Source organism: Chrysochloris asiatica, unplaced genomic scaffold, assembly GCF_000296735.1.
Source record: "Chrysochloris asiatica unplaced genomic scaffold, ChrAsi1.0 scaffold00094, whole genome shotgun sequence".
Lineage (NCBI taxonomy): Eukaryota > Metazoa > Chordata > Mammalia > Afrosoricida > Chrysochloridae > Chrysochloris > Chrysochloris asiatica.
Genome location: NW_006408612.1, coordinates 10109287 through 10126984, shown reverse-complemented (window position 1 = coordinate 10126984; position 17698 = coordinate 10109287). Strand labels below are relative to the sequence as shown.

General features: G+C 40.7%; 2 protein-coding genes across 2 annotated transcripts in view; both read left to right on the top strand.

The window, feature by feature from the left end:
* The window catches only part of PDE11A (phosphodiesterase 11A), a 747671-nt gene extending 743999 nt beyond the window's left edge, over positions 1–3672 (top strand). The window contains exon 20 of the mRNA XM_006866701.1: positions 3517–3672. Coding sequence (XP_006866763.1) covers positions 3517–3672 — 156 coding nt within the window. The remainder of the gene's footprint in view (positions 1–3516) is intronic.
* Positions 3673–14774: 11102 nt separating this feature from the next.
* On the top strand, positions 14775–16881 carry TTC30A (tetratricopeptide repeat domain 30A). The gene has a single exon (XM_006866679.1). It carries the CDS (start codon positions 14777–14779, stop codon positions 16772–16774), a length of 1998 nt encoding a protein of 665 aa, XP_006866741.1. The 5' UTR covers positions 14775–14776; the 3' UTR covers positions 16775–16881.
* Positions 16882–17698: the final 817 nt, after the last annotated feature.

Genomic DNA, 17698 nt, shown 5'->3' with positions numbered 1-17698 from the left:
GAAAAAATCTACATGCTTTCATTAGATCTTGTCCACTTATGAACTGTTACTATAAAAAGGTTGTTAAGTGCCATCAAGGCAGTTCTGACTCATAGCGACTCTGTATAGAGTTTCCAAGGAGTGACTGGTGAATTTGAACTGCCAGCCTTTCAGCTCAAACTGACCTTATGGCTGAGTGCTTATCCTACAGCGCCACACCAGGACTCCACTATAAAAACGTTGTCGTTAAGTGCCGTTGACTTGGTTCCGAACCATAGCAACCGTGTATAGGGTTTCTGAGGAGCTGCTAGTGAACTGAACCACCAACCTTGCAGTTCAAACCGATTTGTAGTTCAGCACATTAAGCCACAGAGCCACATCAGGACTCCAGTATAAAAATATGTTGTTGTTGTTAAGTACTGTGGAGTTGGTTCTGACTCATAGTGACCCTGCACAGGGTTTCCAAGACGGTACATCTTTACCGAAGCAGAAAGCCTCATTTTTCTCCCGCAGAATAGCTGGTAGTTTCGAACTGCCGACCTTGAGGTTAGCAGCCCAATATGTAACCACTATACACCATTTAAATATATTTGACATGGTTGGACAATTTAAATCAGATAGAAAAGACAATAGAAAAATCCCATTCAAGGCAGACAGAAAGTTAACGCTGGTTATCTCCAGATGTAAGGTTGCAGGTTGTCTCTACTTCTTTTTTTCCTCTTATATATTTTCTAAAATTGACATATATAACTTAATAAAAACATAAAATAACTAAAGAAGAGAGAAAAGAAGAATTCTTAAAAAATAAAAACAAACTTGTGCTTCAAAGAGATAAACATTATATTCCAAAAAGATAAAATTGTCATCAAAATCTCATTTCTTTTTTTATTGAGTATGCAGAAAATAAAAATCCCCCCACATTCTTTCTTGCATATGTTTTACACAGATTACTTTACTCAAATGAGTTATTATTCATATTTATTAGCATATTAGTGCTTCATAGATAATTGTGCTGATCACATGTTACTGGTTAAATATGTTTGAAGTCTTTCATAATTAAAAAATAAATATTTTAAATACAGAAAATACAGATACTCCTGAGTTTACAAGAAAGAAAGGATCTCTAAAAACCTTTTTGTTTTTAATTGTGGCAAAATCTGGATGACAAAATATTTGCTCTTTAAATCATTTCTAGGTGTTCAACTTTATAACATTTACAGCCACTGTATTATGCACTCATCACCACTATCTGTCTCCAAATAGTCTTCATGAACCTCCACAAAAAACTCAGAACCCCTTAAGCAATAACTCTCCATTTCCTCCTCCTCCAGGCTCCTGGAGACTAATAAATATTTGTCTCTTTGCATTTGCCTGTTCTAGATGTTTCATATAAGTGGGACCTTCGATACTGGTCTTTTATGTCTACCTTATTTCATTCAACATAATGTTTTCCATGTCATAGCATGTGCCAGAACTTCATTTCTCTTCATAGCTTAGTATTCCATTGAATTATATACACATTTATTCATTTATTTATACATTCATCTTTTGAAGCATTTGAGTTGTTTCCACTTTGGGGCTATTGTGAATAATACTGCAATGATTATTAGCATCCAGGTATCTTGTTAGGTAACTACTTTCTTTTGGAGATATACATATATATGTATCTAAGAATGAAATTGATGAATCATATGGTAATCTTGGTGTGGTGCTATGGGATGAAGCACTGGACTGTAAAGTTGGTTTGAACCACAAGGTTGGCAGTTTTTAACAACAACATGCTAATCCTAAATTTAACTTTTTGAAGAGCTATACACTGTTTTTCCAGAGTAGCTGCACCATTTTACATGCATACCAGCAATGGATGAGGTGTGAGCTTTTAAATTCAACTTTTACTTAAAAAACAAAATCAATTAAACATAGCTGGACAGAGTTCCTCTGGTATATATATATATGTGTGTGTGTACCAGAGGAACTCTGTATGCATATGTATGTATATGTGTGTGTGTGTATATACATATATACATACATACACACACATATATATGTGTTGTTGTTAAGTGCTGTCCAATTGGTTCTGGCTCAGTGACCCTGTATAGGGTTTCCATTGAGTAGCTGGTGAGTTTGTGGACCAGTGCTTATCCTACAGTGCCACACCAGGACTACTTTATGTATACCTACTGCTATGTGATGTATTCCAGTCACTGGTTCATTGGCAAGATCCTAACCCCCACCAACACCCTTCCCCAGTAGTCCTTTGATATGAAAACTGCAGAATGACTTGAATTCAAATGCATCATCTCACATTTAGGGTTCTCATTCCACTGCCAAGGGAAATGTGGGTTTTGTGAGCTGGAAGCTTATGCTATTTTGGAACAGAGGACTTATAATAAAATCTAACACAATATTAGGTACAAGATAAAATGTTTATTTAGAAGGGTCTGACACAAGTGAAAGGAGCCCTGGTGTTGCAGTGATTAAGTACTGAACTGCTAACCAAAAGGTCAGTGGCTCAAACCCACCAGCCACTCTGCAGGAGAAAGATGTGACACTCTGCTTCCTTAAAGACTGACAACCTTAGAAACCCTTTGGGGAGTTCTACTCTATCCTGGTGTGCTGTTGTAGGAGAAGCACTTTGAACCACAAGGTCGGCAGTTCAAACCCATCAGCTGTTCCTCAGAAACCTTATACAGGTTGCTTAACAACCACAACTCTGTCCTTCAGGGTCACTATGTTTTGGTTTGGTTTGGTTTGGTTTGGTTTGGTTTGGTTTGGTTTCGGTGCAAGTGAGAACCTTGAAGACTTAGCTTCATTAAAGTTTTAATCCACTTCTGACCATACCCTAGTTTCTTCTTCCCTTTTCTCTCCTGCATCTCCCTGTCACTGGTTTCTACAGTCTGTTTTCCTTTCTGTCATGTCTATTTTTGCATGTTCCCATGTTGATCCCGTATCTAGCACAGTTCCCCACCCCTGATTTTAAAAATAAGCCCTCCCTTTGTTTCAGGACTTTAGCTGATCATTCTTATTCAGAGTCATCCATGAGGATGCAAGCGGAAGATGGATTTTTGTAAACATTTTAGTTCACTTTCTATTGAAGCCTAAGCCCTGTATGTTATTGTGGTTGTTAAGTGCTGATGAGTTGGTTCTGACTCATAGGGACCCTATATAGGGTTTCTCAGAAGCGACTGGTGGGTGATAACAAGCAAAAATACACGTATCAGTAGACAGATGAGTCTATGAGTATTTGTTTCCAGGCTCTCCTGACTGGCATGGAAGACATGATCATGTGGCTGGCGCCCCCTGGAGTCATTCACTATCATCTTTTCTTTTTTCCCCCCATTTTCTGCATAAGCTCTATTCATGCAACACAAAGGTGGTAAATGCATATTTCTTTCAAGTAAATAACTCATGTTTGTCATCTTATCATCATTTTAAGTTCTTACATCAGTTTCCGTTTTCCTCACACATGAAACCTGGAAAACGTCATCAGTGACTGCCTTTCCTCTCCAGCTTCTGTTTTTTGTTTGTTTGCTTTAGGCGTTGGTGAAGGTCAATGAGAAACTAAAGCCGATGCTGGATTCCGTGGCTGCGAATAGAAATAAGTGGGAAGAACTGCACCGGAAAAGACTGCTAGTTTCCGCTGCCACCCCCTCTCCTGCCGGCAGCGCGGTGACCACAGAGGACAAAAAGTAAACCTCCTGGCCAGCTGCTGCTGCAGTAGACTGCAGCCTGAAGGGCCAGCTTCACCCCAGCCGCGTCATCCTTTTGTCCCATTCTGCTCAAACCTAAGACCTTGGGGATGTGTTATGAAGCATGCTTAGGTTTTCACCTTGAAGTGTGATCAGGAGGGGAGAGAGTGGCAGAGTGTGTTCCAGGACCTTCAACCTTCCCTGATACTGGGCAAAGACCACGCAGGCGCTGAGAATGCAAGGGCTGGCGACTGTGGATAGTGTTCTCTCCAGGCCGAAAGAACGGCGACAGCGTTTTCAGCACGGTTTCTTTTTTATCTGGCTTAACTGTTTGTTGCGCGCCCCCTCCCTGAGAACCCTTTTGTGTCAGCCTGTCCCAAGAATCCCGATTTGTGATATAGAGTGTGTTCCGACTCATGTTGTTGTTGTTAAGTGCCGTCCAGTCGGTTCCTACCTATAGCGACCTTGTATAGGGTTTCTGAGGAGCTGCTAGAGCGCTTGTACCGCCAATCTTGAAGTTCAAACGGCTTTGCAGTCTGGCGCATTAACCCACAGCGCCACACCAGGACTCCGTTCTGACTAATAGCGACCCTATATAGGGTTTCCCAGGAGCAGCAAGTGGGTTTGAACCGCGGATTTGCAGTTTGCAATCCAGTGCTTATCCTAGAGCGCCACACCAGGACTCTTTGTATTCTAGGTTGTTACGTGTCGTTGAGTCGGTTCTTGTATAAAGTTTCCGAGGAGCAGCTGGTGAGTTTGAACCCCAACCTTGCAGTTCAAACCGACATTATAGTCCAGTGATTATCCTACAGCTCCACACAGACTCATACTTCTCCATAATGGATAAGACCTCTAGAGCTGCCTACTTAAAAGATGGGGGGGCGCAATGACTCCATCTGATGAACACTAGACTGTGAACTACAAGGTCAGTGGTTCAAACCCACCAGGTGCTCCACGGAAACCCTATATGAGGCTTTCTGCTCCCGCAAAAATTTAAAGCCTGGGAAATCCTATATGGGGGTCACTATGAGTCAGAAGCGACTCGACAGCACTTAACAACAACAACAACAACCTAAAAGATAGATTCTATTATCTTTACACATACCAACCAATCCCATCTCCCACCCCCAGCCCCAAGAGGTCCATAGTAGGAAAACAGTGTTTGGCCGGTGTTTATATAGGATGCAGAAGTTCTAACACTGCACTGGGATTATGGTTCCCTTTTTCAGAAGTTTTAATTCAACCTTGACTGTAGACCAAGCTTTCTCCCAGATTAATAGACCTTAATTAAAGTAAGGATGAAGGGAAATCTATAGCTAGATTTATCACAGTGATGACGCAAGAACATTTTAGGAACTTTCTAACAGTAATGTCCTATTTCACAGGATGGAGACTGAGCAGTGACTACTTCTGAGTTTTTCTAGTGATGAGTTTGAGTATGAAATTTAAGGTTACCACTAGTAAGCAATGTAAAGCAAAGGTCCTAGACTTGGGTATTTTCCTTGAGTATAAAAAACAATGCTTAGGACGTCTGGGCAAGAAAACATATTTTCTAAGAAAAGGTGAATCTGTTCATTTGGACTAAGCTGGATTTATAATCACTGAAAATAAATTGTATTAAGTAGATGTGATGACTAGAAAGCAGCTTTGCTCCCCATTTTACCTGAGGTATTAAAGACATGGTATCCAAAGGAGCTCTGGTAGTGTAGTGGTTACGAATCGGGCTGTGAACCTCAAGGTCAGCAGTTCGAAACTACCAGCTGTTCCACCAGAGAAAGATGAGGCTTTCTGCTCCCATAAAGATTTACAGCCTCAGAAACCCTGTACAGGGTCACTATGTGTCGGAACCGACTCCACAGCACATAACAACAACAACAACATGCAAAGAACACTAGGTTAAAAGATAGACTTCTCGCCCATGCTTTGACACTATTAACTGAAGGACTTCACTTCTCCCAGCCTAGTTCCTCACCAGTAAAACAAGATTCAACCAGGAAATTATTTTCAAATAGGTTTGGACCTTATAAGTCTTTGTTCAGATAAATCTTATAAGGAATCCCCAAGATATAAAACACCTAAAAACTGAACTCCTCTCTTGGAAGCACAGTTGGGACAGCAAGGTCCCCTACAAATCTTCATCTCTTTGATTACACACATGGTGATCCGTTAAGAAGCTCTGGAGAGTTTGCAAGTCCCTGGACTAGATTATCCTGAAGCTTCAGTCCAGTTCTGAAAAATCCAAAATTTACAACCATTTTTGTATCCTTGTCCTTACTGGCTAGATCACTTCTTGACTCTACTACTCAGATGTTTAATGAAATAGGGACTGAGTTCCACATGAGGCATTGCTTTCCTGCCACATAGTTGACAAAACTGTTTGGAGAATGAATGGATACACACGTTAAGGTACCAAAACGGAAGTGAGGGGATAGCAGATAATTGTAGAAGAGTAAGATTCTGTGTGGTAAGAAATGAAGTACAAGAATATTAAAAATCATGAAAAAGAGTAAAGAAAAACAAACACACACACACACACACATACACACACAAAAAGATCCACAGAAGATCTATAAAGAAAGACAGGAACCAAAACAAGCGGCAATGAAACATCCTAAGGAAAGTGGAATTCAATCCAACTGAAGAAAACGGGCACTTCAGACCAGAAAAATGAGGGTGTATAATCCTGCCATCGGTTGTTTGGAAAAGAGAGACACTTGCGCAGGGAGGTGTTCTACAAAGGAGAGAAAGAGGGTGTGGGAGCCCTAAAAAATAATGTTCCTAGCTACCCTTTACTGCTGTCTCTACAGGGAAGAGAGGAGAAACTAGAGGAGAAAATGAGCACAGGAAAAATTGCCTCTGCAGAGCAGGTAAGAGGAGGTTGTTCAGATTTATGGATTTTATTAAGCCAGTTTTCTGAATCACTCTGCTATAAAGGAAAATAGCTTCTGCCAGACTGTCTCCCCTCCTTCAGGTGAGGAACAAAGGGTGGGTGGGGTTAGGGACAGACCCTAGTCTGCTGAACATGGTGCATCTGCAGCTCCAGAAGTACTGCAGGTGTTTCTGGGTATTGTGACACATCACGTTTATATCACAAATGGGAATTGAAAATCAGTCCATGTGAGGCAGAGATGAGCCCACATCTGTTATCCTCCCCAGCAAAAAATAAATAGCCCAGACAGATGAATACCAGTCCATCTAGAACAAAATTTTAAAGCATGTGCTTTATGATAAAACCGAACCCAGGGTCTGATGGAGACTGCAGGCAGTTACAAGCTCTGTAACTACCCTGATCGTTGATGCTGCATATTGATAAGGGGAACATAATTTATAGCACAAACCCTACGGCTTCCACTAAGGTTGAGTTTTCCTCTCATTTTCTTGCCTTTTTATTGGCTTCACTGCACGGTTGCCAATAGCAACATCCACTGGTAGCAAGGAGAGTTCAACACCATTGCAATCTGCCATACAGTGGAGCCCTCACAATGTCAACCATCAATCAAGTAGCTGTTTGTAATTGCCTCCATCTATTTCTCCTGTCTCAAGGTATCTTTCCTATTGTGGGTCAAAACTCAGAAACTGCTGACTAATGCCATGGGTCTGCTCCTCCACGACCATGAAACAGCCTTCCTGGTACTAACAATGCTGGGCGTTAGAGGTTGAACTCTTGGGAGGTTGAGGTATTTTTAATCCCTTATCTAAATTGTCTATAAATTTTCTAAGAATGTGAAGTATGTGTGCTTGCTCATACATTCTTTCTTCGTTCCCAAAACAGTGAAAGAAAAGTGTTCCCATTCCTAATTATTACTGTTTATTTCCTATTGGAGGATGACATTTGAAGCATGAAGCTTCTAATTAAACAACTGCAAACAAACCAGGTTCTGTGTGTTCCCTCAGATCTCTTGGCATTAAAGGTTGAACTGATGTCATCCTACTTTCTCTATGAGATGCATTCTTTTCAAATATGATATTTATTCTTACTAGTCTGTGTATAGATAGTACATGGAGCCCTGGCGCTGTAAGATAAGCACTGCTAACCACAAGGTCAGTGGTTCAAACCCACCAGCTGCTCCTTGGAAATCCTGTACTGGGTCACCATGAGCCGGAACTGATTCAACGGCACAACAAGATAGTACACACATAACCTACAAGGTAACCTACAAGGTAGCTGTCAATCCCCAGCTAGTTGGGACAACCTGGCACCCTGTCCAGGAAACCATCCTGTGAATGCACAGGAGACCAGCACTCCATCCTGGCTTTATCACCAACTGGACCTGTTATCTTGGCATTCTCCAGGTCTCGGATTTCTCATCTGTTAAATAAGAGCATTGACTTTTATTCACTTCTGTTCCATACTAAACCACCAACCTGTATTAGCTTGTCAAAATTGTCCCGATTTTTTTTATTTACTCTTTTTGAATAAAATAATCGTAAACATTAAGGAGCCACATTCTCATTGAAGACAAAATTAGAAGTTACATATATGGGGTGCATATAAAAACAGCCTTACTACAGATATGTCTGAATCTGCCTCTAGTGATTGTTAAGGATGTGGTCATTAATACAAAAAATTTAAAAATATGTCCTTTTATTTCATAAATGATCATTTAAAATAGACCCATAGCATAGTTATTCCATAAGTAGTAGTCCGTACAAGTAAATTGATAAAGTGACTCAGTGGTAGTTAAGGCTATTCTACATGTGTGTTTTCTCTGTTTCTGAAATCTGAGATGTCTGTACATTTCCAGGTTATTTTATATATGTAAACATGTTGGGTTATAAATAACCTTTAAACATTTATTAATGTAATAAGAATATTATCTAGTATTAATGTCACAGAATTCAGTTGTGTGCGTGTTTCTTTTTCTTGTAAATAAGTTTACCATTTATCCACTTAGTTTAGGTTATTAAACAGAGTATGCTCAATTTACATTGTGATACAAATATTTTTAAATCAATTTCTCTACTGACTCTTATGAATTGCCGAAAGATAAACCATTTCATCCATAGTAACAGTGGGAAGCAATTTCCTTCAAGCAGGACAGAAATCTACACATACGAAGGGAAGATTTAAATCTAAAGAAAAATGCTTTATTGGGGTGGGGGGAACAACTCAAAAAGAAAAAATCAACAAAACAAAACTTAATTTGGGAATCTAAAAACTCTGGCAATGCCACTGTTGTGAAGTTTCATTGTCTGCTCCAGAATGACCATCATTGAAAACACATGGTTTATTCTGTCACCTGCTATAAAAGAACTCCCCAAACTCAAATGTACCAGGAAATTTAAGGTTGAGTCTGGCTACAAGGGCAAAATTTCATAAGCAAACAATAATAGAATATAACACAGAGATGGCAGAAATAAAACAAGTTGTATCTGGAGAATTTCATGATGAGCATTTGGATTTAGCAATGCCTGGTGTCTGCTTACATTGTTTGTGTTACAGTAGCTTTTCCTTGGCTAGTAATTTGGGACCATGCATCTTTTCTAGTTTAATTATGATTGGTCTTGCATGTTTGGGACATCACTCAGCAGTACTAAAGACAGGTTATTTATCTGTGTAGCATACCTGTACTGATGTCTTGGAATATATATATTGACATAGAAATAATCTTTTATTAAGTTAATTATTTCCTGTGAAGATGTATTATTTGAAGCCATCATTTATCTCTGTATTCATTTTGTGTGTATACATGTACATAGTAATAGGATCTCAATTTTTTGCTTTAGTTTCGATTAGACCTTTATTTAGATTTTTTTTTAAAAAAAACAACAGCATAATGTGGAAATAAAAGGTGAAGTTTTTGTTGAGTTTTATTTCCTAGGTGGGCATTGCTTTTGCCATTTTATTTTGATGTACAATAACCTAAAAAGAATCCCCTGATGATTTGCTTCCTAATTATTATTGTTTTACACAAAAGAAGGGAAACAGGTCTTCAATTGAGTTGGTTGAAGTCATTCTCTTTGTGTAGATTTCCCAGGCTGATATTTCATTGTAAGAAAACTACATTATAGGATGCTTGACCTTTCACAAGCAACTAATCCATATTTTTGAAGCAATCGGCTTTTAGAGAGCTAAATATCTTTGTTTTTTTGTTTTTAATAAAATGCTTAAAATTTAACTAAAATCCTGGAATCTTTTTTTTTTTTTAATTAAGCAGCATATTTAAGGAAGGAAAGAAGGATATCCACAATTTAAATTCTCACCATTCAATTCATTACCCTTATCTATGATGTTTGCCTAGGTGAAAGGGATACTAGGACTTCCCTGACAATATAGAATTTAAAAAATTTCCTAGAATTATTGACGTTTTTCTGGAGGTACAAGAGTCTGCAGCCCAATGCCAGGTTCCTGTGTCCGTTAAAGATTGCTCAAATTTGCATGGGCAATTACTCAGGGGGATCGCATGAATGCAAGGCCGTCAGCCACACAGACGCCATACAATTACACAATGGCTCCGGTGCTTAAACTTTAAAATTCTTACACTATTGTGCCCGTTCTATTAGAACAAACTGCAGCAAATGATCCAAAGCCAATTCAAATGACTGGAGAGGAGGTGCCCAGGGGGCGCCAGGGAAGGGGTGCAGTGTGGCCCACTACTGGCCATGGGAAGCAATCACCAGCCGCCGCGTGCTTGGCTGCTGCAGCCACGATCTCCTTTGTGCTTTGCAGTGGCGCTTTTAAAGTGGGCCAACAATAAGGATCACCGAATTCACAGAAGGGTTGTGAGGATTAATGAGGGGAGTTAGGCAAACCAGGTCCTGGTCTTGGTGCTCAAAGTACTGCAAAAACATAGGGGCTTAAAGTGGCTTTTTTGTTTGAATGGTTGGTTGATTTTTTAAATACCAGTATCCACAGTTGTGCCGTCTCAGCTAATTCCTTTTATAACCATAATGCTACATACACTGTGCTCTCCCTGATAAATTAGATAATAATATCATAAAACACCAAGCCCAAAATTACTTGATCAAAATCAAGGTATATTCAAGAAAGAAATGTATTACTAATTAAAATATTAATCAAGCTGGAACTATTAGCAAAAGGAAATTAAGTTTATAATGAGGTTAAATTTCTCACCACCTGAACATAAAAGTTCCCAAGTGTTGATTTAGTATTAAGTCTTCCCAAAGTCTTCAAAGATTGAGCAGCTGCCCTGAGTCAGTTAAATACATTACCAATTTGACAGTAATTTATTCTTTTCTTCCCTGTTCATGGAGGGAGGGAGAAGGGTTAGGAGAGAATTGGGCCTCCCAAACAGGCCATCCTAAAGAAAATGGGGTAGGATAAATCAGGAGAAAGAAAGAACCAGAAAACTTCCTTCAGTTTGTCCTTTATTAAGGAAGATGTTTGATTACAATTATGGTTAAAATTTTAGCTCAAATTTTAACATCAGAAAGTGTTTGTATTTATAGGGGAAATAAGAAAATAATCTCTTTAATTAGTTTTAAAAGAGAATACTAAATATTTTACACTTGGGATTTGATTGCCTCATATTTTCACAGGTAGAAGCATAAAGAACCAAACATCATATTTTTAGCTCCTATACATTTTGTCTGAATGGAATTCTCCCACATGGTAAACAGCCCACCCCCGTCTGAGTACAAAACCATTTTCTGATAACCTAGTTTCTTTCTACCAGTCACTAAATCACAGCCACCAAATATTTTTCTATTACTTGGAATAACACAATACACTCATTTTTGATATATGCTTCAGCTTTTCAAGATTCTATTGGAAACAAAATGATCCTTTATGTCATCTTATAATATTCCACTTCTTTTATTGCTTACCAGAATTTCTGTTGTAATTAAAGGGCTTTCTTTGACCCACCTACCAGCCCTCCCACCAACGCACACAAACTAATCGGTTCCCCAACTGCCTATCAGAGAGGAAATACAAGTTGTTCTAACATAGTAGCAGTGATGGGCATGCCAATTTCACAGTGTGATCTGTGCACTCATTTCATTTTGAAAATGACCCTGCTCTCCATCTGTCTAGGCCGAATGTCCTGCTTTTTTCAAGCCAGGCCTCTGGAGTAGCATCACAGGAAACAAGGAGGCAGGCACTCAATGGCCTTCCTCCTGCCCATCTCAGCTGCCACTCTCTCAGCTAGGTACCAACACAAACAGGAGAACCCCAAGTGATGCCGACAGATTGTAGTGGTATTTGGGGGGGAGAGTGGATAGTCCATCTTAATACATTTAAAGAAGCCATTGGAAGATGGATGTTTTCGTGATGAAAGCACGAATCTGCACAACGGACAGAGGCAGAATGGAGATACAAAAGGAAATCTCGTGTCTCCATGGTCTGTTATCTTGATTTAGTAGACACTTACCCAAGATAACAGTCAAATACATAAGATTTTAAAATATTAAAGATATGTTTCCAAAGGACACGTTTCAGTCAGGCAGGCAAAATAGAAAAGAGCTTCCGCACCCCTCAATCCCTCAATTATTGAGCAGAACTAGCAAGTATCCCTCAACCCAAATACCACCCTGGGTTGAAGACCCCAAAGAAATCTGAAGATTAAATAAGAAGAAACCTTGGAGCGGGATCTTGCTCAGCTGATTCCTCTAGGTATAGTGAGTTGTCCAAAGCTGCACTCAATCTCTCTAAAATGGGTAGTCTGTACCTTTCTTAGTATTGATGCAGTAGGAGGATCCTTGTCCTGTCCCACCCAGAAGTACAAAGCTCTGGCAAACTTCCAGCAAAAAAAGAATAAATGAATTTATCAAGTCAGTCATTTTATTTTATGAGTGATGGTGCTGTTGTTAAGGTCCATCAAGTCGGTTCCAACCCATAGCGACCCTGTATCGGGTTTCCGAGGAGCAGTTGGTGAGCTTGAACTGCCGACCTTTCGGTTCAAACTGACTTTGCTGTCCAATGCATTACCTCACAGAGCCATAAAAAAAATCTCCAAGCTAAACCACATGACTAACAGCTATACCACTTTCAGTGGTCACTTACTAACATCTGCTCACTGATAACAGCACATTCAAATTTCTGCTGCCCAAATCAAGTCAGGTCTTTTAATTTGGAGGAGAGAGGGCAGAGACTAATCTTCTTTCACACTTGGCACCAAAAATTGGTCCCTTGAGATACATGTTGTTGTTGTTAAGTGCCATTAAGTCGGTTCAGACCCTTAGCGACCTTGTGTAGGCCTTACTAGATCAGCTGGTGGGTTTGAACCACCAAATTGTGGTTCAAACTGAACTTGCAGTCCCGTGCATTATCCTACAGCACCACAGGAAACAGTCACTGTTTCGTACTGAATTTAACTGTTGGGTTTAACTTCTTACTACATAGCTATGTAGTATTGAGCAATTTCTTAAAATTTCCCAATTCTCTATCCGTAATATGCAGACTGATGGTTTGCCATGGAGTCGATTCCCATGCCTAGTGACCCTATATGACAGAGCAGCACCGTCCCATAGGCTTTCCTAAACTGTAATCTTTACGGGAGCAGATTTCCAAGTCTTTTCTCTCAAGGAGCCCCTAGTAGATTTGAATCCTGGACCTTTTGATTACACGTTCCAAATTCATTCCCACTGACCCAATTCTGATTCATAGCAACCCTATAGTACAGCATAGAACATAAGGTCTTGATGTTGTTGTTAAGTGCTATCGAGTCGATTCCGACTCACATCGACCCTGCACAGGAGTTGCTAGAGCAGCTGGAGGATTTGAACTGTTTACCTGTTAGCAATCCAGTGCTTATCCTACTGCGCCACAAGGGGGCTCAATAGAAGGTTTGCTATTGGCTCCAAATTATGCACACACAAAAGATGTATAATTTGTTAATTCTATTATTAAGAAGGCACCGAGGAGACTTGTACAGATGTCTTTAATTATATAGCAAAGACAAGTTTTTATTTGGAACATGATCGTCTTCAGCGGGCGCTAGAGAGGACAATGGAACTCACGGAAGACAAAGATCAGGCTTCTTACTTGTAGCAGAAGTTGAAGAAATCAAGAAATCGGGCAGTAGGTAATAGCAAGTTTAAAAGCCAACATATGTTTGGTAGTTGATGTTACTTGCCGCGGAGTTGGTTTTGACTCCTAGCAACCCTGTGTGGTTTCCCGAGGAGCGGCTGGTGAGCTTAAACTGCAAACCTTGCTGAGCAGTCCAGCGGTTTATCCCTACAGCACTAGACCAGGACTATATATTGTTGTTGTTGTTGTTATTGTTAAGTGCCATCGAGTCGAATCCGACTCACTGCGACCCTGTATAGGGTTTCCAAGGAGCAGCTGGTGAGTTTGAACCACCGACCTTGTAGTTCAAACGACTTTGCTGTCTGACGCATTAGCCCACTGTGCCACATTAGGTAGTATTTGTTTATTAAAGGAAAAAAAAGGAGGGAGGGCCTAACACTTGGAACTAACACTATATTCTCCCAGTACCCGTTGAGCTTCACAGCATTCTTTTCCCTGGCCAAATTCTAATAAAAGGGCAAATCTAAAGAGTCATTATTTCTGCACCGTTCTATTCTTAAGAAGTGTGCTCTCAAGAGATGCTATAAATGGAAACTAATTCCAGGAGTACTCCAAGTAGACATTCAGCCTTTTCAATCCCATTCTTTTACAAAAATAAAACGTGAAACATCTGTATGCACCGAAAAGAATACTGCGATCAAAAACGAAAGGGACTTCCAATTCTTGCAAACCTCCTTCACCCACGCAACGTACCAAGGTGGCGCTAGGGACACAGAGAGCAACCCTAATTTGTAAAAAGGAACTATGAATTGAAAACCACATCTCCCAGAAGCCGTAGGTTTGTATCAAAGAAAACTACATTTCCCAGCATGTAACACGGCCAATTCCGGGAAGTGAACCAATTGGATAGGTTCATGAAAGGATCTTGAGTTTCCCAATCTGAATAGTTGGAGGCGTTCCCTCTCCACTTTCGTGATTCCCCCTTCTGTGCAATTCGTAATTCTAAGGCAAGCACACCATTAATTGAGAGATTCACGTCAATGACACCTTTCTACACACTACTCGTATCCTGAGTTCTTCGACGCAACTCTACTTCCGGAGCAAATGTTTTCGCAGTTTTCCGTTTCCGGTTGGCTTGTTGCCGTGGTAACCAAAGCGTACGCTACTCTTGGCGGTTATGGCGGGACTGAGTGGTGCACAGATTCCCGACGGGGAGTTCACGGCGACCGTATACCGGCTTATTCGCGATTCCCGCTACGCCGAGGCGGTGCAGCTGCTGGGCGGAGAGCTCCAGCGGAGTTCGAGGAGCCGCGCCGGCTTGTCGCTGCTGGGCTACTGCTACTACCGCCTGCAGGAGTTCACGTTAGCAGCCGAGTGCTATGAGCAGCTGGGCCAGCTGCACCCGGAACTGGAACAGTACCGCCTGTACCAGGCCCAGGCCTTGTACAAGGCCTGCCTGTACCCAGAGGCCACCCGGGTCGCCTTCCTCCTCCTGGACAACCCCGCCTACCACAGTCGGGTCCTCCGCCTTCAAGCCGCGATCAAGTACAGCGAGGGCGATCTGCCCGGGGCTCGGAGCCTGGTGGAACAGCTGCTGAGTGGAGAAGGAGGGGACGAAAGTGGGGGCGAGAGCTACCCTGATGGCCAGGTCAACCTGGGTTGTTTGCTCTACAAGGAGGGGCAATATGCAGCCGCGTGTTCCAAATTCTCAGCGGCCCTGCAGACCTCGGGGTACCGGCCTGACCTTTCTTACAATTTGGCTTTGGCTTATTATAGTAGTAGGCAGTATGCCTCAGCTCTGAAACATATTGCTGATATTATTGAGCGTGGCATCCGCCAGCATCCGGAGCTAGGTGTCGGCATGACCACGGAGGGTATCGATGTTCGCAGTGTTGGCAACACCTTAGTCCTTCACCAGACTGCGCTGGTGGAAGCCTTCAACCTCAAGGCAGCTATAGAATACCAGCTTCGAAACTGTGAGGTGGCCCAAGAAACTCTCACTGACATGCCACCTAGGGCAGAGGAGGAGTTAGACCCTGTGACCTTGCACAACCAAGCACTTATGAATATGGATGTCAGGCCTACAGAAGGATTTGAAAAGCTACAGTTCTTGCTTCAACAGAATCCCTTTCCCCCTGAGACTTTTGGCAACCTGTTGCTGCTCTACTGTAAGTATGAATATTTCGACCTGGCAGCAGATGTCCTGGCAGAAAATGCCCATTTGACTTATAAATTCCTCACGCCCTATCTCTATGACTTCTTGGATGCCATGATCACTTGCCAGACTGCTCCTGAAGAGGCTTTCATTAAACTTGATGGATTAGCTGGGATGCTGACTGATCATCTCCGTAGACTCACCATTCAAGTGCAAGAAGCAAGACACAACAGAGATGACGAAGCTGTCAAAAAGGCAGTAAATGAATACGATGAAACTCTTGAAAAGTATATCCCTGTGTTGATGGCCCAGGCAAAAATCTACTGGAACCTTGAAAATTATCCAATGGTGGAAAAGATATTCCGCAAATCTGTGGAATTTTGTAATGACCATGATGTGTGGAAGTTGAATGTGGCTCATGTTCTGTTCATGCAAGAAAACAAATACAAAGAAGCGATTGGTTTTTATGAGCCCATTGTCAAAAAGCATTATGATAACATCCTGAATGTCAGTGCTATCGTATTAGCTAACCTCTGTGTTTCATATATTATGACAAGTCAAAATGAAGAAGCCGAGGAGTTGATGAGGAAGATTGAAAAAGAGGAAGAGCAGCTTTCCTACGATGACCCAGAGAAGAAAATCTACCATCTGTGCATTGTCAACTTGGTGATAGGAACACTATACTGTGCCAAAGGAAATTATGACTTTGGTATTTCTCGAGTTATCAAGAGCTTGGAACCTTATAATAAAAAACTGGGAACTGATACTTGGTATTATGCCAAAAGATGTTTTCTGTCTTTATTAGAAAACATGTCAAAACATATGATTGTGCTTCGTGACAGTGTTATTCAAGAATGTGTCCAGTTTCTAGAGCACTGTGAACTTTATGGCAGGAACATACCTGCAGTTATAGAACAACCCCTGGAAGAAAAAAGAATGCATATTGGAAAGAATACAGTTACATATGAATCCAGACAGTTAAGAGCTTTGATTTATGAGATTATTGGATGGAATATGTAGTAATGATTGATAATAGCTTATACCTTAATGGCTTTATCAATATTTGACATTCTTATTTATCTGTATTTATTGTTTCATCTTTTTATGTCACAGGTTAAACTCTGTACTCTCTAACTTGTAATAAAAGTAATTATATTATAAAACTTGTGTTTTGAGAACCTCACAAACAAAATATAAGAATTTGAAACCTTGAAAGATTTATGAAAAAATTGAAAGCAAAAGTTGTTTCTAATTAGTATTGACCACGCTTGTGGCCCTTGTTTGTTATCTTTTGTGATTTCTTGTGTCTTAAGGGGTCCCCATTGACAGAATTGCATCATCTATGGACTGTTGTTGTAAAGTGATATCAAGTTAGTTCCAACTCATAGTGACCCTGTATTGGATTTTCAAGGAGTGGCTGGTAAGCTTGAGCCACCAACCTTGTGCAAACCGCCTTTGCAGTCCAGCGTTTCATCTCACAGCACCACACCAGGACTCCCAGTTATGGGTTAGGCAACATTTGAAGTACAGAACAAAACAGTGTATGACACTTCTAGGCTCTAATCATCATTTCAGAGGCTATTTTATTCGCATACCACCACCTATATAGTACATACATTTTTCATAGAGTTTAGGATGTTTTTGAAGGCTGTTCCAGTACAGAGTAATCTTGTGCCCTAACAAAATGATCATGCTATGGTATGAATACAAGAAACAAATTCATTTCCAAGGTTTACTTTTACTCCATTTGGTTATAATTTGAATATATAAATAAGGTGTGCTCTTACTGTTTTTGCATAACTATACTTTCATTGAATTTTTAACAGTGATGGTTGTAAAGTGTCCTTGAGACAGTTCCAACTCATAGCAACCCTGTATAGGGTTTCCCAGGAATGGCTGGTGAGTTTGAAACTCGCACCTTGTGGTTAGCTGTCCAATGCTTAT